This window comes from Quercus robur, chromosome 9 (genome assembly GCF_932294415.1).
Source record: "Quercus robur chromosome 9, dhQueRobu3.1, whole genome shotgun sequence".
NCBI lineage: Eukaryota > Viridiplantae > Streptophyta > Magnoliopsida > Fagales > Fagaceae > Quercus > Quercus robur.
The window spans coordinates 4724943-4752476 of record NC_065542.1 but is presented as its reverse complement, the minus strand read 5'-3'; the positions used below and the strand labels follow the sequence as shown (position 1 = coordinate 4752476).

General features: G+C 32.7%; 1 protein-coding gene and 1 long non-coding RNA gene across 6 annotated transcripts in view; both read left to right on the top strand.

Moving 5' to 3' along the window:
• The first annotated feature begins 7519 nt into the window (after positions 1 to 7519).
• The window catches only part of LOC126699248 (12-oxophytodienoate reductase 2-like), an 82416-nt gene continuing 62401 nt past the window's right edge, over positions 7520 to 27534 (top strand). For 2 of the 3 annotated variants that reach the window (XM_050396983.1, XM_050396982.1), the window contains exons 1-3: positions 7520 to 7687; positions 9708 to 9848; positions 9979 to 10058. In XM_050396983.1, coding sequence (XP_050252940.1) covers positions 7617 to 7687; positions 9708 to 9848; positions 9979 to 10058 — 292 coding nt within the window. In that variant the 5' untranslated portion in view covers positions 7520 to 7616. Of the gene's footprint in view, positions 7688 to 9707; positions 9849 to 9978; positions 10110 to 10657; positions 10829 to 10983; positions 11745 to 27534 lie in introns of those variants that run through there. The other variant, XM_050396985.1, reaches the window with a different exon arrangement.
• On the top strand, positions 17226 to 26232 carry LOC126699252 (uncharacterized). 3 transcript variants are annotated; one of them, XR_007646727.1, is made up of 8 exons: positions 17236 to 17636; positions 19603 to 20133; positions 21909 to 21964; positions 22770 to 23379; positions 24099 to 24483; positions 24843 to 25203; positions 25452 to 25682; positions 25841 to 26232. It is a non-coding gene; the product is annotated as an uncharacterized LOC126699252 (long non-coding RNA). The 3 variants fall into 3 exon arrangements; XR_007646726.1 differs by lacking the exon at positions 25841 to 26232 and having other exon boundaries at positions 17226 to 17636; positions 25452 to 25774; XR_007646728.1 differs by lacking the exons at positions 17236 to 17636; positions 19603 to 20133; positions 25841 to 26232 and adding an exon at positions 20279 to 20353 and having other exon boundaries at positions 25452 to 25774.

The window sequence follows — 27534 nt, the reverse complement described above, 5'->3', positions numbered from 1 at the left end:
AAAAACTTTAAGTCTATGAGTTTGAACACAACTATGTTATGTTAATCACCCACTTTTCTTCTTATTATTCATTGTGGGAGTTCAATAACACACGTATATCCAACATTAAATAAACAAAATAAAATTGTGTCAAAATCCAAGATTATTGCAAAATGTGATTTATTAAAAGCCTAATTCTCTCTCTGTAAAATCCTAGCACAAATTAGGTGATTATGCAGAGGAAGTATGTAAATTTTCATATTGAAATTGATAGGGAAGAGGGAGATATATGTGAAAGAAGAGATCAAGAGAACAATGCAAAAGAAGTTATCATGACATCTCATCTAGGGAACAATTTTTTTGTTATTTTCTTCTTATTCGTATATAGAAACATTACTTAAAAAAATTAGTGTAAACAATATGATTTATGTTTTACTATCCTAAGAAGGATCCTATCTTTGATGTCTTAGATGGTATATAATCATTCAATAATCTTGTTTCCATAAAAATAAAAAAATAAATAAAAAAAAGTGTTGTTGCTTATGCCAAGAATTTCTATATGTTTTTCCTATTATAAAAAACACTTAATGAACATTTGGGCACACATGAATAATACTCTAACAAATGAAGAGTATACATGAATGAATAATTCTCCCAACTAATAAATTTAGAACAGGCACATAGCATGGGTGAAAAGTAGTTAAAATTTTGTTTTGCACATTTGAACTATAATTTTCTAAATCATACCTATGAATTTTCTTATTAGCATAAATTTTTTTGTCTATTGACAGAAAAGAAATGAGGATTCACTCCTGTGTTGAGACTAGTCACGAATTAACAAAAAATAAAAGGAAATAAATGCACTTGAGTTAAGGCGGTTGATTTTGACATTCAAATCAAATCATCAGTTTTGGTAACATGGGCAATGTGTTCCTCCTCTTCACTTTGACCTTCTTTTCCACTTTTAAAGGACATTCAAACCTCTGTTAATAAAAGAACTTAATTTGGACTAGTTGACTAGACTTAGAAATAAAGAACGTTCTCTAGAAAATTCATCAAAAGCTTTATATGCGTGTCCCACGAGTGGCACACATATTCAAAGAAGTGAAAAATGCCAGAGACCCCTGAATTGTAATACTGTGATGGAGAAAGTGAATGTTAAGATTGGGTTTAAATTCTTGACTATACACGCGTGATATGTTATATGTCGTTTTACTTATGTCTTTGATGATAAACGCAAAGCTACAGGTCGTTTAACTGAAGTTTGTTAAATAGCCGTTGAGGCTGTTAGTTTGTTGCTGTTGTTCAGTTTTACTTTGGCGCTAACCTCTGTTTTCTAAGTATATCTACTTTAATGATGTGGTTTATGAATTGCTTCGCTGCATAAAGAGTAGAGACAAGGGCAAGCGAGTTCTAGAATAACCTCTCCTTTCATTAGTCTGCTGCTCTTCTTTGAATGCTCTTTTTTAAGATATCCTGTGCAATTGGTTATGCTTTTGAAAACATTTTGTAATAAATTATCTCATGCACATGTTTAATACTTATTATATTATTTTGGGAATCAACTTCAATTATATAATATGTCATTAGAAATATTTTGCAAGAAATTATGTTATGACTTATGACCTATGTTTAGTAATATGTTATAATATTTTTGAGAATTAACTTTAATTATATGCCATCTCATTAGAAAGAGATAAAATGCAAATTAGTAAAATTAATATAGTTATGAATATGAGCTTATTATGCAAGTAAATTGAAAAACATGTAATCATTTTCATTGACTTAAACATTTATTTTTTGTGGGTTACAGTTAGCTCAACATATAGTCTCTTAAAATTAGTGCATTGGTCTGATAATAAAAAGCAATTATCATGGTAGACATCATAAGTTGAAATTTTATGGTCACTATATTCTTAACTACATGTTATTAAACTTGATTTGTAGAATGCTATATTCCAAAATAAATAGCATTAAAAAGATCTAACCATTAAAAAAATAACTCTAAATATTTATCGTTTTTTACCTCATTTACAAAATAAATAGCATTTTTTTTCTCCTTGTTAATTGCTTTCCATCTACAATTTTATTGCAATTTTACAAATTAACAAGGCAACCACTTCTCTTTCTCTAGTATCCTTGTTAAAAAAGAAAAAAAAGTAAAAACTTGTTGCACACACCTCTACTCACAAAAAAGCAACTGAAATTGCACTACTTAAAAATAAATAAATAAATAAACACTAAGGCAACTGCAACAGTAATTGTTCATAGGCTTTCTACAGCAACAGAGAACTTCCCCAGTTGGATCTATAATCAGAACTTCCCATGCCAAACGCTACTCATGCTCTGGAACATATCTTGGGTAAAAATGCCTCCATAAAGTGGTATAATAAATTGTTTGTGGCTCACATTTTGGAGAGAGAAGGAATTAGTGATCACACCCTTATAAATCTCATCAAGTTCCTTATGGTCATGTTCTTGAGAATTTTCAAGTTTTCCCATTATTTTCATCTCATTATCTCTTTTGTCAATGCCAAAATTACTCCCATCTTGAGAATCTTCAATTTTATTTCCTGGACACTTCAATACACTTCTCATTTCTCAATAGCATAATAACCTCCATTTTTAAGACCTTCATCCTGCTATTTTTCTACCTTCTGCGTCTGTAATTAGTGGTTTCCTGTATATGATCTTGCCCTTCCATTCAAATGAATTATTAGCTTCGAAAATCTTACGGGATAATTCCAAGATGCCATTTGCTTTTGAAATCATTTTTTTTTCTTTATTTTATTTGCAATTTATCATCCTCTAGAAAACTTAAACAAAAACAAAAAATTATAACAAAAATAATACTAGAGGTGAACACAGCAGAGTCATTCTCTGCTACTCCAACTCCAAGCCAAGTTTTTTTTCCTCAACAGCCCACACGCACACAACAATGTCCTCCTTTTGCATTACTACTACCTGCACAACACGAAACTCGATAAAAGGAATGAAACTCAGTTTATATGAGTATGAAAATGGTGAATCCGCGGTTTAATTGGCACATACAAAGTCCTTTTTTTTTATGTTGTACAACATGATAATATTGTCGATGTACACTTTCTCCTAGTCCTATCTCAAAACATGAGCTGCAATGCAAGGCATATTATAAACAGAGAGAAAAAAATGATTGCAAAGAGACACTGCCAAAAGAAAGTTATATGTCGTTCTTGAAGCTATGCTGTTATACTACATGCCGTTGAGAGATTGGGTTTAACCGTTTAGGTTCAACCGTTTAGGTTCTTGGCTGTACTGCGTGATATGTTATATGTCGTTCTACTCGAGTTTTTAATGATAAAAGCAAAGCTACAGGTCGTTGAGCAGTTAGTTTCCCATTGCTCATTTCATCTCTCCCTGTAACTTCTATGCATTTGTATTCCTGTTCTTTGTTTTTCCTTTTAAGTTCATTGCTATTACCAAAAAAACTACATTATTAATTAATTTAATTTCTTTTAATTTCCACTTTCAATCAAATTGTTTTATGTCCCTATCCCATTTCCAGCCAAATTTTTCTGGACATGAGAATATATTTAATTTATCCCATTTCCACCAATGTTCCTAACACATTAAAAAGTACTATTCCCAAAGCGTGCTTCTCCATAATGCTTGATTACGATTGATTTAAAAAAGGAAGATTCATAAGATCCAAAAAAAAAAAAAAAAAACAAAAAATGCTAGGCAAACGTTTATAGGAGATAACATGCACTAGGACATTCTTAACTTTTTTTTTGTCCAATTAATTTAGTACATAAACTTTGATAGTACAGCAAATGGACTCCTTATGTTAAATTCAACAATTTGCTAATGGAAACTAATGTGGTAGCCTATAATTTTAAAAAACTCATGCCAAAATTTTTATATTGGGCTAAAATAGCAATAGCCCAATAATATTATTTAAAAACAAGTAGAAAAGCATTCTGCCTCCAATCAAAGCCCAGAATTTTAGTAAAAACTCCAATCTAAACCGTATGTGGGTATTACGATATATATGACACACACACATATATATATCATGGGATTCAAAGGCACTTCTAATATTTTTTATAATACAAAACTTTTTTTATGTCATAATAACGTGTATCATACAACACTGAAAACTACCAATACCAAAGATATAGACATAAACCAACCAAGTCAAGTTACATTAATTCTCTGTTCTCTTTCATTTAGTCTTTCTCTTACTTCCTTCTCTGTCTCTCTGCATTATATTATTTTCTTCTTTCTATTTTCATTTTTCACATCAACTTGAAGATTTTTAAATAAGCATTTGAAATTTTCTCTCCTAAACATATAATAAAATTTAATATAGACCAAAAAAAAAAAAAGAGCATCCTTGTTGATTGTGTGATTAGACTAGTCATGTATGAACAAGGATAAAGGAAAAGAGAGAACTTAATGTTTAGGTGGTATATTTTGACATTTGACTGTACATATGAACCATTCAGTCTCCAAGCCATTCAAATCAAAGCATCAGTTTAGTAAGATGGGCTATTTATTTGCCAATTGTACTAGTTGGCTAGGTTGGAAATAAAGACTATGCTGTGTAGAAAATTCATCAAAAGTTAATATGCGTGTCCCACAAAGTGGCATACATATTCAAAGAAGGGGAAAATGTCAAGAGATCCCCCGAACTGTAATACTGTGATGGAGAAAGTGAAAATTGATATTAGGTATAAATTCTTGACTATAAATGCGTGATATATTATATGTCGTTTTACTTATGTCTTTAATGATAAAAGAAAAGCTACAGGTCGTTTAACTGAAGTATGTTATGTAACCGTTAAGGCTATTAGTTTGTCGCTGTTCATTTTGCTCAATATGAAAGTTTCTTAGTTTGAGCACTTTTAACTTCTTTGTTTTTTCCCTTCTCAAAAAAAAAAAAAAAAAAACTTCTTTGTTTTTTCAAGTTATAGACTTTTAGAAGGGAAGCAAGGCATAAATGATAAATCATAGGAATATGCTAAAGCTACTAAATTTAGTAGCATGTGTGTAACACGTGTGTGGCTGGGTATGTTCAATCCACTCTTGATATGTTTGTTAAATATATTAAGTTCCAATCTTGATTAAGGTCAAAGTCTGTTGTTGTCCATATTCAGTGTATCTAGTTTCTAGTTCTAATTGGTGTTCCAGCAATACAAGAAATTGGGTTTATTGTACTTCCAAGTATTTTTCGCATAGGATTTATTTAGCCTAACAAGTAACAAGGAGTCAAGGACTGACTTTTCGCCATGGACATAAACCATTCAGGTCAAACCACGTTAGTTCTTGTGTTCTCTCGCTTTCTCTTACTTCTGCTTTGTCTCTCTACATTATTTTATTTTCTTCTTCCTATATTCACATATTATGAAAACCTTATCTAATAATATGTTTTACCTCTGCCATCAACTTCAAGATTTTAAATATGCATCTGAGATTTCCATGTGATTTTTAATAACATTTATTCCTTCGATGAATTAGTCAAGTTTCTACCGCAAATACTGTCACATCCCAAGCAATATAACACACAAAACCCAAGTAGAAAATTTTTAAGTCTTTTTTTTTTTTAGTAAATAATCTTAGTCTTACCTCAATTATTTCATTAATCTCTAAATAGTTAATTTCTTAGTCCCACCTCAATTATTTCGGGAATCTCTGTTAAAATCAAGCACAGCCTCTCTCTCATTCTCTAGAAAATTCTCTTACATTCCGGAAATTTCTCCATAATGCTCTTTCTGGATTTCACTATGAGATATCTCTAGAGACTTCTACGTAGAAGTAAAACTCATCCACAAATTGTTGCAATAGTCTAGAGGCTGTCTGGGCTAGATATTAAAATAATAATAAAATAAAGCCTAAAACTACTAGAACTCTATTGTGGCAGAAATTAGATGAAGCTTGAAGCTTCAATGTCGGTTACTTAACCGACCTTATGCTTGTATAAATAAGAACCTTTGGTTTCCACGTGTGGTATGAGCTGTGAGAGACTTGTGAAGTAGAGTGTGAGAGTAGTACAAGGTGTGAGAGACGTGTAAGGTGAAGTGTGTGAGGTGAAGAGAAGTCAAGTGTTGGTGAAGTAAATTAGAGAGAAGTGAAGCAAAGTCAACAAAGAGGGCTATAGTGTCAGTAGGTGTGAATGTGTATTTGGTGAGTGAGTGTATGTAATAGTGCCCTGTGTATTGATGCAATAATAGTGCTTGTAAAATGTTGTAATTTAAAGAGTTAAGTTTTAAATAAAAACTCTTTGTTCAGTTTTTTGTTAAACAATCTAGTATCAGAGCTTCTACTAACTCAACAATTTATGGGTCAGTGTATCTCAAAACAAACAACAACTGCACCAGAACCACCAACAGTTCACATTGATTAAGCCGGCGGCTGTCAGAGAAGTCAAAATTCCAGGTGGTCCCAACCTGTGTCGTTTCTCCGCGTGGACGGCTGTGATTCGCTAATGTGGCGCGTGCTTCCAACCGGTCCCCACTAGTGGTCCAAGCGACCAGGGCACGACGCGTGTCTTAGTGTCTTTGTCCCGCGAGTGGCGGAGAGAGTAGCGACGTAAATCATGGTCCCCCCCCCTCTCTTCTCTGGTCTACTCTCGACTCGCGATGCATCTTTACCGGCTGCAGCCGGTTTTGGTCACTCTATCATGGAATGACGTGGAGGCCACGCTCCAAGAGTTCAGGGATACTGGTATACTAATCATACAATTAATCAATACTTCTGTTTATTAATGGAGTTATTTACGTATTGCAACTTGCAAGTTATCAATGACCGAACGATGATTTCTTATTTTGGGGTTAATACTTAAAAAGTTTGTAAGTTTGTGTTCCTGTCTTGTCGAAGGAACAAGGATATTTGAAGTGAGATTTTTTTTTTCAGTTGAATGAAAAATGGGGTGTTTGGTGGACTGATTGATTTTATGCCACGTGATTTTTGTAATTTTTCAAGCAATTCATGTATTCTTACCTTCTTTGTGGTTTTCTTTATAAGGAATTCACCACCCTTATAGTTTGTTTTATGAAGTATTTTCGCTAACTTTAACAAAATTTGATGAAGTTGCAATTGCCAACAGCATCCGTTGGAAAAACAACACCCATTGGGGACAAAGTATAGAATAAAGTTTACTCCTTGAGAAATGCATTAATCCAATGCAAACAATTTAGACCCCAAATTTTACAGCTAATGTCAATTTTGATACTAATTAAAATTAAACCCAGTTGTTTACGTAATTTTTCAATTAACATTAGTATGCATGGATAAACATAAAATATTCTTGTAGTGTGCTTTCTTCATATAATCATTGCTATATAGTTACTAGTCGCAATATGTTATAACTTTGTACACATAAGGCCCAAAATTTGTTGTAATGTACAGTAAATTAACTTTGATGGCAGTAATATTCATTATAGCATATTTGAGAAGTATTTTACGCATTTTAGGACTGATGAATTTAAATATCTAATTTTGTGCCATCTTGTTTGACTTATATTATACAAATCACACACGCATCCACGTATTCCTCGCACACATTATAAAGCAAGGAGTCTTGTCCAATCGGAAGCATCCTCCTCCTAACTTATTGTACAAAGCATTCAAGGAGAAAGAATATAATACTGCTAAAAATGGCTGCTGAAGCTCCCACAATTCCTCTTCTTACTCCTTACAAACTGGGCAGGTTCAATCTTTCCCATAGGTATACAATACACCTTTCAAAATTATTATTATTATTATTATTACTACTACTATTTTTTTTTTTTTTTTTGTTTTAGTATGATCTGAATTGTCAAAATGTGTGATGGGTTCTGGTTTTTCTTTTCCCTTCTTGGGAAATCATGTTATGGGTATTTTTTTGTTTGACTTTCATTTGCCAAGAAAGAAGAAGAAGAAGAAAGAAAAAGTTTTTGTGACAAATCACAGTTGGGACAATGAATTTATCTGCCATAATGTATAATTGTAACTGTTATACTAGGAAGCACCAACACGGATATAAGTATGACATGGCAATACAACAATTTTTAAAAATTAGAACAGGCAGGAATATGTATTTTATTAATTATTAAATTTTTTTTTTTATATGTTGTTAAACATTTATTTTTCATATTAACGTTAAGCATACATCAATTTTAAGAACAACAATGGATAATATGATAACAAAATCCAAAAACCAAAATATACCTCAACCATGTCCTGTCATATTTATAATCAAAATAAATAAAATATAAAAATAAAAAAGCTGGGATATGCATGCAGTCATTTGCATGTCCTAGAAGTGTCTAGTGTCCAATGCATGTCAGACACGGGCATGGCAGCCCAAATGAAGTGTCCATACTTCCTAGTTGTTATATACATAGGTTGTTTTGTTTACAAAGGTTTCAAGAAATCCTAGTGGACACTCTTGCGCTATTTGATCATTTTCTTATCAGTTCACATCTGTGTTTGTTTCATGTTTAACCAAGAAATGACACATTTTTCTAATAATTCTCTATATTAATCTGCTAAAACTCTGAGACTTAACTAATTTTGCAAATGTTAAGATTTATGAATTTAGTTACAACTCATGAAATGAGTAGTTCAGCAAGACAGCAATATTAATCATGAGCTGTCAGTGATGATTTTTTCCTTGATCTCAAAAGGGACAATATTAATCACGCTGTCATTTGGTTTGTCCAAAATTTGTAAATCATCTCTATTGTGTAAATTGGTTTTAGATTTGCAGATTAAGGTATCTGATAGCCATGGCTGTCAGGATTCTGTGTGTTTTCAGAACCTCTAAGTAATATATTTGTAGCTTCATCATGAGAGTGCTTACATTTATTTACAGTTGCAGTGATTATATAAGATATAAATCTATAGTTATAAAATCATTTCTCAAAAAAATTACGGTCAGACTTTTTTTGGGCTGGGGAGGGGGGATGAGATCCTTCCATTTATCAGTGTTATGTTAATACCCATGAACTATGACTACACATTCTGTATGATGAAAGGTAATCCAGTTTGGTTCCCTCCTCTATATCCTACCATAGTACCAAAGTCATTCTTGAAATGCTCCATGTTATCATGTGATGATCTTGGACCTACATGTGATTAACAGAATTAATCACCTTATTCTGTACATAAAAATTCAACAAAGTAATTGGTCCAACTTTTTTACTTTATCATCATTCATCTGTGATGTCCCCTCCATTTACATGGTTCATTTTTTTTTTTTTACTTATCTTCTCTGGAATTTTCTTAAAGTAAAACATGACCATGCTAGTATATTAGTATTGCACGAGCCACGGGCAGCAAATAAAAAATATACAGTACTCAGGAAAAAAATTTGTGGATCATATCAAACATTCTCTGTCTTTGTCTCTGTCTCTGTCACTCTTTCTCATTTAAGTATTTATTTTTTTACTCAAAAGGAAAAGCATTATAATGTATGTAGAGTTTTTCTGATTTGGTGTTTTTCTTTAACCCTCAAACCTAATTATTGTTTTATGTTTTAGTAATCCATAGGAGAAGTTGTGAAGCTGTCGTTAGTTGTAATCATTTGTTACTTTCCTTTTGTATTTCTTAATATCTATTATAACATATAAAAGGGGCTTAATCATGTTATTCTTCCCGACTTTGCTACAGCCCATAAATATTTGATTCCTATAGGTACTACTTTCTTCAGTTGGAAAGATTACTAACTTGACTTACTTAATCTATCATTTAATTTGTACTTTCAGAGTTGTTATGGCACCATTGACCAGATTGAGATCTTATGGCAATGTTCCTCAGCCACAAGCTATCTTATATTATTCTCAAAGAACCTCCAAAGGTGGTCTACTAATAGCTGAAGCCACTGGAGTTTCTGACACTGCTCGAGGGTAATATTACAAATAATAGTTTGCCAATTTCTTACCATGTTTCACAGTAAATGGCAAATTCCATTTTGAGGGTTCCCTTTCTTGCCTCGAAATTTTTATGACTTCTTAGGTTTTTTTTGCTATTGTAAAGGTATCCAGACACACCTGGTATATGGACAAAAGAACAAGTTGAAGCATGGAAACCCATCGTAGATGCTGTTCATGCCAAAGGTGGAATTTTCTTTTGTCAACTTTGGCATGTGGGGAGGGTTTCAAATCAAGGTTTGTCTTTGACTAAGTCCACCTTTATATCCTCTCTTCTAATATTACAAAAACTTTATGCTAAACAAGTCATAATTTGCAAATGAGTAGTTTTCGGTTTTCTATTACATATTGGGTTACCAAACTATTGATTGTTGTTGATCCTGAAGGAAGTATTGCATGTGAAACTATTTAGTAGAGAATCAAAATTAGATGGAAGTTTTGATTAACTTCTGAAATAACTATGCGTGAGTGTTCTAGAATGCTATTTCCTGCATAATGAGTGTCACATTTGAAGAAAAAGAAACTTACTTTTTGAGAAAGAGCATCACATTTGAAAAGTGATGATCATTGTTGGACTGACGGAGTAAGAGAAATTTATGTAATAATATAATTATTTTGAAAAAAATATTGATCTATCATTGAGGTGTTGTTATTTTTTGCATTATCCTCTCTATTATATGTGGATTTGTTATCACAAGGGGGCTTTTATGATTATCATTGCCTCAGTCGAGGGGGCATCTTCTGTTATAAGTCTGATATGTAAAATGTCATTTTGTTGTCTGCAGGTTTTCAGCCAAATGGTCAAGCTCCAATTTCTTCCACTGACAAGCCTTTGACCCCTCAAGCTAATGGAACTGACAATCCAGAGTTCACTCTTCCAAGGCGACTGAGGACAGAGGAAATTCCTCAAATTGTCAATGATTTTAGACTTGCTGCAAGGAATGCAATTGAAGCTGGTAAGTTTTTTGGTGTTTTAATGATTTTGTGAGAGTACAAGAGAGTGAAGAAATGTAATTTGAGACAGAAAAATTTAAGATCCATGGGGCTCATGGTTACCTTTGTTATTACATAGTCCCTTTATTAAAAATGTCATCATTTGTCTTATACACAGGTTTTGATGGAGTTGAGATCCATGGGGCTCATGGTTACCTAATTGACCAGTTTATGAAGGATCAAGTGAATGATCGAACAGATCAATATGGTGGATCCCTTGAAAATCGTTGCCGGTTTGCTCTGGAAATAGTTGAAGCTGTTGCTAATGAGATAGGAGCAGACATGGTTGGAATAAGGCTATCTCCTTTTGCAGACTATATGGAATCTGGAGACTCAAATCCAGAAGCTTTGGGCCTTTACATGGCTGAATCCTTAAACAAATATGGGATTCTTTATTGCCACATGGTTGAGCCAAGAATGAAGACAGTTGAACAAAAAAGTGAAAGTCCCCATAGTCTTCTGCCAATGAGAAAGGCTTTTAAGGGTCACTTTTTTGTTGCTGGGGGTTATGATAGGGAAGATGGGAACAAAGCTATTGTTGAAAACCGTGCAGATCTTGTTGTTTATGGTCGTCTGTTTTTAGCCAATCCCGATTTGCCTAAGAGATTTAAGCTCAATGCGCCTCTCAACAAGTACAACAGAGACACATTCTACATCTCTGATCCTGCTCTTGGATACACTGATTATCCATTCCTTGAAGACACTGCTTAGGTTTCCAAAGGAGAAGAGGGAAAATGAATTGTCTAAAAACATTGCTCTTTGTAATTTCAAAGTGGTTATTGTCTTCTAGTGATTATATCGTTGGTGCTGATCTGCATCTGTGCCTGACTAATCATAATTTTGAAGCAAAATTTGGCTATTACAAGCAATGATTCTTTACTTAAATTGTCAACCATGCGTATAGGTTTTGCCCTTCCGCTTTAGGCACAAAGGACTCAGTCTCCATATTTGAGGAATGCAGCCTAATCTTCTCACTTTCATTCGTAATATAACGACTAAATTTCAAGTTTGCAGTCAACCTGCTGTTTATCTTTCTAAGTTCAAGACCGGTTGCAAACAAAATATATGACATTAAGCACAAACGAAAACAGAGTTTTATCTATTCACTTCCATTCTGTTCCTTAAATCTCCAGTTAACAGAGAAACATATTTCAATGGCCAAAGATTCATGTCTAACAGAAACATCACGGTATTACCAATGCACCACATTGGAGGCCTGAATAATGTTTCTGTGCAATCAGTGGACAATAAGAAAATTGGAAATTCTCAGTGCAATAACCAAAGCATAACCTTCTCTTGTAAAAGGGCATTATACAGGGGTTGTCTAATGAAAAATAACCTATTCAAATAATGACTTGACAATATGTATTAGAAATTCCTTTTTCCACTCAATTTATTGGCAACCATGTAGAATTTAAGAAAAGTTATTTGTGATTGTCAAAGGGTATCATAAGGTGAGCTCCAATGTTTAAATTTGAAAAGCAAAGAACGTCAAGAGGATTATCTCTAGATTTAAGAGAATATATACATAACACTAATCATGTGTATATGTGCATGTTTGTGTTTGTGTTTGTGTTGAATCTATTGCTGACATGATAGCGTGGTTTAAGTAGTCAGTAATGGGTTCTCCTTATTCTCTTTACTAGATGAAAAAATGAATATACTGTGGCCAGATCAATCAAAGCTACTGCCAGTGTTAGTAACATCTACAGGAAGTCAGGAACCAACACATCAAAATCACTGACAGACCATTCTGCAGTCACTTCTGCGCGGCTAATATATATCTCTATACCAACATTGATTGAGGACCATACACACCTTGCTGGTTAAGTTCCTGGATCCTGTGCAATGGTAATATGGTTCCCATTAGTGCCCCATAATTATATTGTCCATCTTGAAGCAGAGGGACAAACTTAGCTGAACTAAATAAAAGTTAGACTAAACTAAGAAAGTTCACTATTGTGAATTAGGGAAGAAATTGCTCTAATGGGTTCAGGTCCTTCAGGATGCTGGGAGTGGGTCTAGATAAATGAAAAATCCAATGCAAAACTATGATATATTTCGATTGCATCTAATCTGAAGATTGAAAGCTGCATAGAGTTAGGGCTAGAATTTTTGGACAAAGCTGTAGCACCTCAAAGATAGCATATAGAAACTAACCATTTCTGGTAAGGAATTGCAATTAGTCGAATTGTCTATGCATAGAAGTTGTTGATTAAAATTTCAAAATGCTCCTATATGCATAGCACAGAAACATACATTTGAAAATGCTCCTAGATGCATAGCACAGTAGCATACATTTACCATGACACATGAACTGGGCATGTAGCCAAATTTTATGAGTCCACATTTGCATAACATTCCTTTGTGTGTGTGTGTAATTTCAACTAGGATTCTATAACCACTTTAATAATGGCTAAGGTAATAAAAACAACATAATGACCTGATAGAAGTACAACCGACTAGCGAGAGCACCCACATCAAGCACCCCAGTCCTAGAGTCTCCAACATAAATTGTTGTTGCTGGATGTATTATCATTTCTCTTTATCTAGTCACATCTGTCAGAACTCAGAACATCACCATCACATGGATCTCCATTATTCTTCCAACAGCTTTCTATATCAAGAAGATATAATTCAATGTTGGGCCCCCAGTTTTATCTTGAAGTTTGGAAATTCTAGCAACTGAAAAAACAAACCTCGAAAGACAAATTCATAAACCATAGAATATAAAGAACTAGTAAAAGTGACTCTTAGTCAATTACAGCAAATCTTGAAATTTTGAACAACAAAAAGTAGAGAGAGCATTTAGCCCTGCCCAATTAGTTGGAGTAAGGATTCATTGAGCATCTAAATTTTATGAATCTATATAATATCTAAAAACTGAAGAATAGCATTAAATATTTATTGTTGTTATAATTGACCAAAATAGACCAAAGGGGGCCGAAATAGACCAACGTGGGCCAAATTGGACTAAAATGGATCTAATGGACTGAAATAGACTGAAATGAACCACATTGGACCAAAATAAACTAAATAGACCGAAATGGACCGAATATACAAAAGTGAACCCAATGAATTGAAGTGGACCGAGCACCCTGTATAAGAGCTAATTTTTAGCCAATAGTATATATATGAACGCTATTTGGTATTGTTTTTAGTAAAACACCAGTTATTATAAATAAAAATATTTATATTTCAGGCACCAACATATGAACAATATATTTTTAGTAGCTTTGGCATCTTCCTATAAAAAGAAAATAATGACATGGCCGCTGATATAGTTCAATAGAAGTATAGCAACAATAAATGCATGTTTCAACATTTAGTGTCCATTTGAAACAGCTTATTTGGCTAAAATTGAATTTTTTTTTTTTTTTTACTGAAAGTGTAGAAAAAATGTTAAAAAATAAGTTGAATAATACAGTGGGACCTATAAATAGTATCAAAAAGTACAATGAGACCCATGAATAGCATAAAAAATAAGCTAAAAGTGGAGATAAGCTAAAAAATTCAGCTTATCCCAAACGCACACTTAGATATTATATAGATTTAAGTTTATTGTTTATTTCTTTCTCAAAAAAAAAAAAAAAAAAGTTCTTTGTTTATTTGATGCTGCCAATAACCTTGTAGCTTAACTAATATTTTCTAGTGTTTCTAGAGAAGGAGTCCAAGATTTAGATGAATCAAATCCCTCCTCCCCAACTATCGAATTATTAAAATAAAAAATAAGAAAGCTAAAATAAAACCATATCAAACAAATAGATGTCCAATGTGGGAATCAATTAATACCCACATAACATACACTCAGTTAATTCAATATCAATTTTTGCATCACATAATCCGTTAATTATATGATATTTTTCTTTGGCCAAAAATATTATTGCATCCCTAAAGTTTGTACAAAGTTAGACACATATGATAGAAAATTAACGAAAATAAACAAAATTAACGGAAAGTATAATGTTTTTAATAATTTAAGTAATGAGTTAAAAAAAGCTTTTAATAGTTTAAAGAAAAACAAAAAGTGAACTTGATGCAAACTTTGATAACGAGACAAATGCTCTTATGTTTTGATTTTGATTTTCTTTTTCTTTTTCTGGTTGGGATGAAATCATGTTATGGGTTTTTTTTTTTTTTTTTGACTTTCCAAAATAAAAATAATGTTTGTGACAAATCCCAGTTGTGATAATGAATTTATCTGTCATTGTGTATCACTGTCATCCTTATATACAAAGGTGTCGTTTTCATAATGTAAGAAATTTTCTATTCTGCTGATTTTGCTAACGTTAAGATTGGATGTACGTATTAGCTGACTTGCTGAACTACTCATATTTCCCTTGATCTCAAAAGGGACAATCACGCTATCATTTGGTTATCCGAAATTTTGTAATTCATCCATATCGAGTAAATTAGTGTTAGATTTGCAGATTAAGGTATCTGATAGTCAAAATTGTTGCTGACTTGCTAAATATTTAAAAAGTTAGTTGTGCATTCATCTTTAATTTAACATCTTTATATTAAGAAAAATTATTGAATACTCCTAAAGTACCATAAATACGTAATTTCCCCTCTCACATGAATTATGAATCCTACCACAAATTTAATTAGTGAGATCCACAGTTATGTAAGAAAAAGGAATAAGCATTTATGGTACTCCAGAAATACTGAATAATTACCCTTATATTAAAGAGATGAAGAACATTCTTAAACAAAAGTAATTAACTTATCAATAATAATTAGTCTTATTGGCTTTAGACTTTTTATATTCTTTTTCTTTTTTTTTCAACCATAATTATCTTAGCAACAATAAATGTATTACAATATATTATGAAGTAATCATTTTGTGTCTTTTTAGTTTTGTTAATATTAGGTGGATATTATTTTGCATTTTCAAGAATTTATTTTGTTCATACTTAAGCCGCTTTAAATGAAATCCTGACTACGTACGTAACTCTTTACACATGAATCTATCACGTAAAGCAGTTCAATCAATGCCAAATAAGTTTTTTTATTTTTATTTTTTATTTTAATCTCTACACTTAGATTATATTATGTCATAATATAATTTATATCTTGTATTAAAAAAAAAAATCCCAAATAAGTTGTGACAAAACCAAAAATGTTTCCTAGATTTTTTGGCATGCTATTTACTAGATGTCTTAAATTTTTTTGGGTAAACAACGTTTTTGGTCCCTATTCTATACACCATATTTTAATTTAATTTATAACCTTTCAATTGTGCCAATTTGGTCTCTAATTTTTCAGTACAATGCCAATTTAATTCTTACTATTATCTTTTGGATGAAAATTGATAATGTAGGTGGACAATTTAGTGACCCAATCCTTATTATCCAAGTCTTGGTTCAAAAAGTCCAACACAATGAATTTTCGTAGAGTATGGGCTAAAGAACTTTGTTTCAGTTAGTTTAAACGGTTTGCTGCATGGATTAAGGGAATACACGAACAGGAACGAAATGCTACTGTGTTGAAAAATTCCCAGAAATGATTAGGCTAAAAACTTGATTATTGGATACAAATTATTGGATACAGATTCATGCCCTAGGATTCCTTTCTTCTTTTTTTTTTTTTTTTGCTAAAGTCCTCCCCGCTCTTTTATTGGGATTTATACATATTATATAGGCCTCTTCTTATCATCCTGACTTTACACTTGTCGATCATCCAAACCCTTAATTGAGCACCTGTCCCGTCAGACACCCCTCTCAGTCCTTTGTGAGTAGCGGAAGCCAAGGTAGCACTGTTCAGAGGTCTTCTCCATATTAATGTGGCAAGGAGAGTAGTTATAATGCATTTAACAAGGCGGTGGCAGCCTTTGCTGAGATATTTCGGGCTTTCTTCCTTTTTACGTATTTAGAAGATGAGCTGTAGTGCCTTAGATGTACCTTTACTCCAGATTTTGCTTTATCCGAGGAGAAATTACTCCTCGTAAATACTTTCTTTGCCCTAGTGGGTCTGAATAAGGATTACTTGAGTCACACCGTTTCCTCGGATGGGCCGCGTCCTCGGACGGGCCTAGGCCCTAACTTGTTATTTTGGGTCGGTCCCCACAAATAAAATGTCTAATGGTCAAAATAAAAAATTAGCTTACATTGATGTGAGAATAAATTAAAATTTTATTTTGGTCATTTGTCATATCACTAATTTTCATTTAAGATATAATAATAGGAACTAAATTGACACAAAACAAAAAAATTAGAAACCAAACCGACCCAATTAAAAAATTTAAGATTAAATTAAAATATGATGTAAAAAATCAAAATCAAATATGTGCTTAAGGGTTTTTTTTTTTTTTTTAAGCCATTTTGTTTTTGGCGCTCCACTGCTCCACAGTCCCCGCTGTTATTAAATTATTGAAGGAAAAAGGAAAGTGGAAAGTGGACACATAATTTAGACTCTTCGCTGAGACCCTTCTTCAGTCTAAGTCTCTGTCTCTTCTGAGTCTCTTGTACTCATTACATCACTGGGCAAGATCTTATCTAGTCCACGGATTGATGGATTGGGCTACCGACGAACGAGATCGGCATGGAATTCTGGCCTGGAAGATCCATTTTGGCTTCCGGCCACCGTTTTGAGGAAGAGAAATAATACAGATCCGGCCGGTATACCCGTCCGGTTAAACAACAGTTCGTGAGGTTCGAAGGGCAAAACTGTTTTTCCGGTTTTTGAAACCATGTTGGTCAATTGTCATCACTTACAACATTCTGGCTCACAAGATATACACACAAGCTCTTCCCTGGACTCTGGTGACCGGTAATCAAATGTTTATTTATTTATTTTTATGTTAGCCCAAGCCATCAGGATGCACCACTACTCCATTTTTATTATACCGGATACTTTTAAAAATAAATATTGTACGGCACCGAGACTCCAAGACCCATAAAGGCCCTTGGGCCCAGGCCCAACAGGAACAACCCCATTGCCCTAAGCCCTTCTTGGATCTGCCTTAGCGCAAAGAAAACAATTTTGGGCCTTATGTTTTGATGTGTGCTCGGCATATGTTCCCCGAACAAGCTTATTAACCGTGTCCGGGTTAATTGAGATATGCTCGGTAAACTGCATTACCGAGCACCATCAACTAAGCTGGAACCAAGTTCCAAGGTCATAATTGTTGCACCCCACTCTCACCTAAAAATCCACTTAAATCAGATAATACTGGACCTTCAATAGCACTAACAGAGGCTGAAGGCGTAATTTCACCACTGACCTTGGCTATAAATAGCAGAAGTTTGGAAGGAAGAGGGGGTTCAGAAAAACTGAGAGAAAACAGTCAAGTGAGAAAGTATAAACTGAGTGTTGTTTTGAGTCTCTCTGCCGAGAACGACCTAAAGTAGGAAATCCTCAAGACCACTACAAATAAATTGTGAGCCCAAGTGATTTAAGGCCCAGAAGTCTCATACTTGGTTCTTACAAATACCTATTCTTGTTTTTCTTTTTTCTTTTGAAAAAAAGAATTCAAAAATACCATATGGGTTTGTAAAGTATGTTACTTTTGTTTTGTTTCATGTCAAGAAAAGGGTAAATACTAAATGGGTCTTGGTTTTGCTTTGTTATTGGTCTGAAGAGAAAGAAAATGGTAAATTCCAGTTTTCTGGAAAGAGATGGGTTGTAATCGGGGTGCCCATTTGTTTTGTCTTGTTTGTGAATTATTAAAAGCTTCATCATGATCATCATCAAGGCTTTCAATTTCATTCTGTAACCATGTCACTGTAGATACAGGAATTCAACTCTCTTCTTTTGTATTCTTCTCTTACCCTGGCCCTTTCAACTTTTTATCTTAAACTCAAAGTAATAATAATAATAATAATAATAATAATAAAAAGTTTTTTTTTTCCGTGAAACAAATTCAAAGTTAATTTCACTCTCTGTTTATTTTAAGTAAATTTAGTTTTCTGTATTTTTCCATGTTGAGTAGCAATAAAAAAAAAATAAAAAAAAAAAAAAAAAAAAAAACGTGGGTTAAAAGAAAATAATTTTTGATCAATGGAAACTAAAGATTTATTTTTTAGAGATTGTGTTTCCATTAAAATTTATCTTAAAAACAACCTTATTACATGCCATGTGAAACAAAAGAGTAAAGAATCATGTTTTCAATCTCATTTTTAAGGATGCTACCAAATATAGGAAAATATGATAGTTTTCTAAAAAAATATTTTTTGAAAAATGACTCATTATATAGAAAAGAAAAGCGCTATGTCCATAATATTTTCACAAAAAATCATAGGTGATTAGTTATTATTAGTTCAAATTTGAACTTACTACTGAAATTACTTTTTTATCCCACCAATAACAACCCATAATAATTTGTTATTTAAAATTTATTGTAAAAATATTGTGGATATAGCATTTCTTTATAAAATATATCAAACTTAAGAATTTTTATTTATATTTTTTATATCTTGGTTTTAATTTTGAATGCTTGTCTAGTTATATTTTATTTAATCTTTCGAATGCTTGTCTAGAAATTATTATCCACTATTGCTCTTAAATTGATATATGCTTAACAATATATGAAATATAAATACTTAATGGTATTTGGTATATAAAAAATATAAATAAAATAGTTAATAAGCTCCCTGATGTATGGTAACCTAAGTTTTTTAATAAATACTATTTCATCCTCGTACCGTATAACCAAGCCATGATCCAGAAAGTAAAGCTCTCATAAATCTCTTTTAGCATTATTACCTGAAATTCTTTGTAATTTTTCCGTTAACAGGTTAGCTAGCGAGTTTCCAGTACGGCTTCCACCGGTTCTGCAGGCTGAGCTTCTTCATCATCATCATTCACCTCGATTCAAATATGATGTTTTTTTTAAGTTTTCACGGCAATGACACCCGTGACAATTTTACAAATCATTTATTTTCTGAGTTGATAGGCAATGTCATTAAGGCCTATAGGGATGAAGAAGGAATTGAGCAAGGAACATTCGTCGCCCCAGAGCTCATGAAAGCAATAAAAGAATCCAAGTTCGCAATTGTCGTTCTTTCATAAAACTATGCTTTACTCAGGATGGTGCTTGAATGAACTTGCCTAGATTGTTGCATGCATAGAAGAGACGGGTCTAAAAGTTATCTTTTATCATGTGGATCCCTCTAATGTAAGGCAGCAAAATGGAACTTTTGCTTTAGCCTTTGCTAAACATGAAGAGGACTCCAGAGTTAAGACTTAAGAGTGAGAAGATACAAACGTGGAAAGATGCTTTGAAATGCGTGATACACATTGCCGGGTTTGTTGTAGAAGATAGCACGTAAGTCTGCATTTTCTGCTTTGAATAGATGTGTGTTTGGTTTTTTACTTTTTGTCTCAGTTTAGTGTTTTATTTATTTATTTATATTTTTGGTAAATATAAAATTAAATTTTAGCCTTCATATTTTGAAATAACTTAGTTTTTTCAGGGTTTTGTCACGCATTGAAAATAAAAGAAGTTATCAAAAATTATATCTTTTGATAAATTTTAAGCAAATAAGGTACGTACCTTAGACAGTTACTTTCTTCAAATTATCTGTAATTGTCACACTACAGTAATACTTGGCTGACTCAACATGAAATTATTATTGTTAATTTTTTACTGTTTCAAATCAAATCCAGTATAGGACAATTTTTTGTTGTTGATAATTTTATAGTTACAACAAGGGGATTCAATGTCATCCAATTAACAATGGCAAAGGTAAGGGGGTTGGGGGGCCATGACCCCTGGCTTTTCAAAGTATGTTCGGTAGATCTACTAAGCTAATCTTTACACGCAAAAAAAAAAAAAAAAAAAAAAAAAAAAAAAAAAAAAAAAAAAAAAAAAAAAAAAAAGTTCGTATACTTTTTTATGTTTTGACAAAAACACATTTTACACTTTGTAACTTTGAAGAATTATGATTTTAATCCATTAAGTTCAAAAATTGTCATTTTATTCCATTAAAAACATGTCTTTAAGTTATAGGATTTTCTTGACTATTTTACACACTATATTTATTGCACAAGACTACAAACAAATAAACCCCAAGTGGGCCATTTTCTTTGCATAATCATCCTAGGAGTATTTTTCCTTAAACATTTTCGTAGTAATTGATATTATTATATAGTGTTGGAGCATTTTAATATTAATTAATTAAAATGAATAAATTTTTTTTTATAAGTAATTAAAATGAATAAATATTACAACATAAATGTGAAGATGTGGGAGTTAATATGGAAAATGAGAAGTTAAAGAAAATGTTTAATCCCGCGTTGAAAAGAAGAGAGACTATTTTTTTTTTTATTGTTTTAATTGTAGTAATTAATAGGCTAACATGAATTGACTTAGATATTGGGGTAAATACATGCACAAGGGGGAGGTCAAGGGAGGAGGTGTCAAAAATGGATATATCAGTTTTCAAATTATACTCCCTCTTAAACTCAATAGTTATTATATTTTTATGTTTATACGTGTAATTTATATTACTATTAAATCTGTGAAATGTAATTCATGTAATCTGTGTAATTTATATTTTTTATCATGAAATTAACAATGCTTTTAGTGAACTTTTTTAAATACATATTTAAGATGTCATTAGATATTAATTAGAATGAAAAATCAATTGAATTCAACCAAACTTTGGCCAGTAAAGAAAAAAAATGGTGCCTGTGCATTTGCAGAGGTTACCAATTAGTTAGTCATAACAAATAAACAGCATATGAATAAGTAACTAGAAATATACCAAATGTCAACAAATAATAATCTATCCAAAAGGCTAAAAACTCAATTTCAGATAAGAATACAAATGGCAATATATAAGACAAGAAAATGTTTATTTTTGTTCCAAGTCAAACTCCCAACTTATGGGAAAATGCAGCATTTTTACACTTGGTAATTTTAGTGGGTTTGGGCCTGCCTCCTCACTATCAAACATCCTAAGTTATCCCACCATTCTATTTGCTTCCTTTTATTGTTCTTCATGTTTATTCCTTTTGGCTGCTTAGTAAGAAACCTTGAGTTATTTTCATCTCTTATGCCTATCACTGCCTCTTCAAAATTATTTTCCTTTATTACAGATCTGAATCAGCAGTTGTCCAGCATATCAGTGGAGACATAAAGCGTGAATTGTATGGTAAATTCTCTACTTTTACTAAGGAACTTGTTGGATTAGTTGAAATGGAATCATGTGCAGAGGAAATGACGGAGTTATTAGGCGTTTGTTGTAGTACATCTTCTATAATTTTGAAATGAGATTGGATTTTATCACAACATTAACGTTTGGAAAATCGTTGACTATGACCATTTTGTAATCTATTTAAATTATTAATCGCATGATGAAATCCAATCCACTTATTTCTCTGAGAACTTTGTGAAGTTTCCCTAAGAACTTGAAAGGATCATAATTCACAATTAGCATATGACACAATCACCATTTATAAAAATACCAACTTTTATCTTATGGATATGGTATATGGTATATGATATGAACAATATTTAGTAAATTTAACAAAGCATCACTTAACATAAAGAATGTTTAAGGCACCAACGTATGAACAATATATTCCCTTTGTTTTACGGCTTGCTTCCCTTTTAAGTCTATACTTGATTTCATTTAAAAAATTAAAAAAAAATAAAAATAAAAGTCTATACTTAATCAAACAACGAAGTGAATGTGCTTAGTATTGCTTTCCTTCTTACATAAAGGTGGAACATAAAAAATGGGTTAGAATATTTTGAATAAAAATCTTCTGTCCTACTTATATTTATTACTTCAGAGTTTAGTCTTCTAATCCCCTTTGCATTCTTCTTTCATCTCAAATGGTTTGCTTTGATTCTCTTCTCCGTTTCCTTATCAGCACAAGGATATTGATCAAGAGATATAGAAGAGTTAGAGATCTAAGTTGCTTTGTCCTTTTTAATTTCTTTTCTTATGGCAGCATCATTTGTTGGAGGGGCCTTTCTGGAAGCAAAGCTTGGAGAAGTATTTGGGGTGTTGCATGACACAGTTAAGAATGCGGGAAGCAAAGTCCTCACGTTCAAATCCTTTTTTAAAAACTTCGAATCCAATCTAGATCTTTTAGCACCTGTGGTCGAAGAGGTAAAAGAAAAACTTGATTGCCCAGAACAGGAAACACGGAGCTTGATCAAAAAAATGAAGGATGTCAAGCAGCTCATTGACATGTGCTCAGATATCGGAGATATGAACAAATTTTACCGCATTTACACCAACAAACTAATGAATTTGGATGAGGCCATTTGTGAGGTTCTGTAAGGTTCATATGAATGCACAGAACAGGGGATATTTTGCGGATTTTGGATTAGTGGAAACCTACTCAGGAGGAAATGAAGTTGCCCATCCTGAAGATTGGTAGGTTGTCGTGCTCAGTTCCTAGACCCCCGGATTTTACTGTTGGGCTGGATGTGCCTCTGAAAGTGTTGAAAACTAAGCTGTTGAAGGAGAAGCAGCAGCAACTTCTACTGACTGCTCCTGGCGGATGCGGGAAGACTGCATTTTTGAAATGCTAGGTCATGACAAGGAAATTATTGGTATTTGATTTTTTTTTTTTTTTTGGTTGTGTCTAATTTAATTTATAACTGGAAAGTGTTTCCATATTCTTAAGTTGAAAAGAAAGACTAGTCTGTTAAAGATTTATAACTGACCCCAAACTTTTAGAACTAAGGTTTGGTTGTTGTTATTATCACATTTTCTTCAATTTATTTGTAGTGTTAGTAGGTGGATCCTTAACAGTAAAAGTAATCTATTCGGTATTACCACAAACAAAATACATAGAGAAGTCATTCATTGCTGAATCTTAAATTGAAATATTGCTTGAGCACCATATATACATGACTGTAATTGGAATGAACGGAATTACATTCACACATGAAGATTCAAATTTCTGCAAGTTAAATTAAACTACAGTTCGAAATAAATATGTCTCATTATTTTGTTTTAGCCCTTTCAACAATATTAGCAGTATTTTTGTCACATTTTTGTCCTTCGGAACTACTGCCTTAGAAGAGTAGTAACTGGTAACAAAGAATATGTAAACTAAAAAAGTACTCATTACTTAAGAATTGTTGTTGTTTCTCGAAAAACTGTTTATTATTATTTTTTTTTTCTCCTTTGTAATCTTTGCTGCGATTGGGATTATGTATTCACTTCATTCAACTTTACCATTATTATCTATGTTTTCTGTTTACAGTTTTATAACAAATGAAATGTGCCTCAGTGGCAACTTTCTAACTAGATTGCTTTTGGATAGGCAAATTGAAGGACAATTTTTTTGGCCCCGTTTCTAAAATTCTCAACCTGATGGTCATTGTGCAAAGACTATTTCATCATATATGTGGTCAGGAGCCTGAGTTCCTAAGTGATGAAGATGCAATCTACCAGCTGCAGGAACTGTTGACAAAAATTGGATCCACTCCTATATTATTGATCTTGGATGATGTTTGGTCTGGATCAGAATTCCGTCTTGAAAAGTTTAAGTTTGATATGCCAAAATACAATATTCTGGTGACCTCAAGAACTATATTTCCAGAATTTAGCTTTACATATAACTTAAAATCGTGAAATGATGAAGATGCAATGACTCTGCTTCGTCACTCAGCATCTCTACAAGAATTCCAGTCTAAATTATTGAAAAGGTGCTTTATCAATCCGTGAAATATATATATATATGGACGAAATTTGCTTAATTTTATTTATACTTTTTGCCATTGGGTGAGGTATGCATTAATGTATATGCATATGGATGAAGAAATACATTCTAGTTTTGGTCTTGATATACCATATGTACCTGCCAAAATCATGCTTTTCATAATTATACTTACATTCAAGCTTGCTTGTTTTGTTTTGAACCAATTGGCCCCGAAATCCTACAAAGCTTTGTTTTCATGTTTTCATATTTCAAAGTATTCACGTGGTTTGAATAGATATAACATTGGCTTATATTACCCGTGGCCTCCAAACTATAACTGATTTAATTCAGTTCCTTATATTGCAGATAGTGAGAAGCTGTGGGAGGTTCCCACTGGCCCTCAAAGTGAGTGGCAAATCACTCAAAGAGAAGCCTGTGGAGGTTTGGCGCAGTAGAGCTAGGAAATGGTCTAATGGTCATTCTATTCTCAAGTCTAGTCCTGATCTGCTTCAATGTCTTCATAAAAGCCTAGAATTTTCGGATGATGAGGACATTTTGACAGAGTGTTTTATGGATCTAGCTTCATTTCCTGAAGGCCATGGGTTACTTTTCCTACCCTAGTTGATATGTGGGCTGAATTATATGAACTAGATGAACATGGCAATGGTGCCATTGACAATTTACATGAACTCACCTCCCGGAATCTGGCTACTCTAGTGAGGACAAGGTATGGTGACTTTATTTTATGATCTGATATTCTTGTAGTGTGGTTTCTTCGGGTTTGGCTTTGGCCAACTTATTCTTGTAATATGTTGTAGCTCTCTACACGGCTCAAGGCCCTAAGGTAGAAATTATTGTAATGTTAAAAGTCATGATCAACTTCTGATGTCAATAATATTTTGTTATAATTTTAAGCTTACTTGAGATTGAAATTTTTGAACCTGTTCTAACTTCTAATTTATGCCCATTCACCAGGAAAGAATCAAAATATACAAGTGAGAACAACAATTATTATACTTGTTAATATGAAGACTTTGTCACACAACATGATCCTCTTAGAGAACTAGCTATTTATGAGGGCAGCTGGGGGGCCAATCGGACAAAGGAAACGATTGTTTATGGACATAAATAAAAACACTCTACTGAAGTGGTGTACGAAACAGGATCAGCACCTCATCAATGGCCGCCTAATATCTATCTCAACTGGTTGGTTCATTTTGCTTCTATCACACACGCATAAATGCACACACATGCATGGATGCATACACTTGTGAGCACTCACATGTGTGCATGTGCAAAGATTTATATACATAACATGCCAAATATTGAGTGCCCTCTCACATCATATAGAATTCTTTTTGCAGATGAATTATTCTTGTCAAGTTGGTGCAACATTCAAGCACCCAAAGTTGAGGTTCTAATTCTGAACTTTCAGACACACAATTACAGCTTACCTGATTTCATGTTTAAAATGGATAAACTCCAGGTGTTGATGATAACTAATTATGGTTACTTTCCTGCTGAATTAAGAAATTTTCAACTACTCAAGTCTCTACCCAATTTAAAAACAATCAGATTGGAGAAGGTTTCTATCCCTTCCCTTTGCAAGGCCCCTGTATTGTTAAAAAGTTTGAAGAAAATTTCCTTATTTATGTGTAATATTGGTCAAGCTTTTTAGAATTTTACTATCCAAGTTTCAGATGCATTGCCAAATTTAATTTATATTTATACATTACTAAAAGCTGAAGTCAGCATTTATTGTTGTTATGCTCCAGTTAAGCCACGTCATCATCTATGTCATCTTTTTTTCTTTTTCTTTTCCTTTTTTTGTTAATTTATTACCTTTTTTAGAAGAATGCAAAATATATGATGACTTTACATATTCTCATGGCTTTACACATTCTAAATAGTCTTAATTCTTTTACTTTGCTACATATTCTCGTGACTTTACAATATATCATGACTTTACATATTCTCATGACTTTTTTTGCATTAAATTATGCTCTCCTCCTATTACTCACACCCAACTATCCATTGAATGTTTTCCTATTTTTCAACTTCCTCAATTTATATTTTTTTGGATAGAATATGTAGAATCCTTTCCAGAATGACTGAGTGCAACCCACTCATCTTCCCCATTTACTCCATTAAACCCAACCGACTAACTATTCCAATTCTCAATTAACCGTCCTCCTTGGCCTCTGTCTTCATTGAACAAAGGGATAACATCACCCCACTTTTCCACCACCTTATTAAATTCATTTTAACCTCAATAGCACTACTTCAATTCTTTGATCTCAACTCCTATTCTCTCTTTATTGATTTATTTTCTTTATATATTGTAGTTGCCCCTTCTCTACTTCTGCAGAAGCTGCTGAAACACCATCGAACTAGGTAATGTTATGGTCTTTTTTGATCTTCTTCAATCAACCAGGTAACCAATTTGTCTCTCCTAATTTCTGTCTCATACTCTCGGTTCCTCCTTTCTCCATCTAATTTAATCTATTAAGAAAACCAGAGAACTAGACAATGCAAAAACAAAAGAGACATATTGAAAAAGAGATCAATCTTTAGACCCAATTTTTTGTCTATTATTTTTCTCCTTTTTGTCAATAAAAACATTTTAATTGTCACCCATTCGCTTTTTTATCCCATGTGGAATGTCGATAATTTTTTTTTTTTTTTTTTTTGGTTATTGTTACATGACATATAACTGATGAAATTTCTCTTAGATGTGTGGTAGCAGGTAATCAATGGGAAGAATACTTTTGAACACTATTTCTAAACTTGGGCACCCTATTCTCCTTTGAGCTTCAAATGTTTTTGTGGCATGTAATGATTGGAAGAAGTTTCTTAAGTTTATGTCCATAAATGCCATCTACATATTGCATGAATTACAGCTCCTTACAGTGAGGGTTTTGATTTTAATATTTTTGTCTCTATTGATTTTGTTTCTATTGGTCACATTTGCATATGCACTCTCTTTTTGTAGCGTTTGGCTTACTTCCAGTACTTTTTTAACTGGAGGTCTCCTTTTGTTTTAAATACACAATAGCAA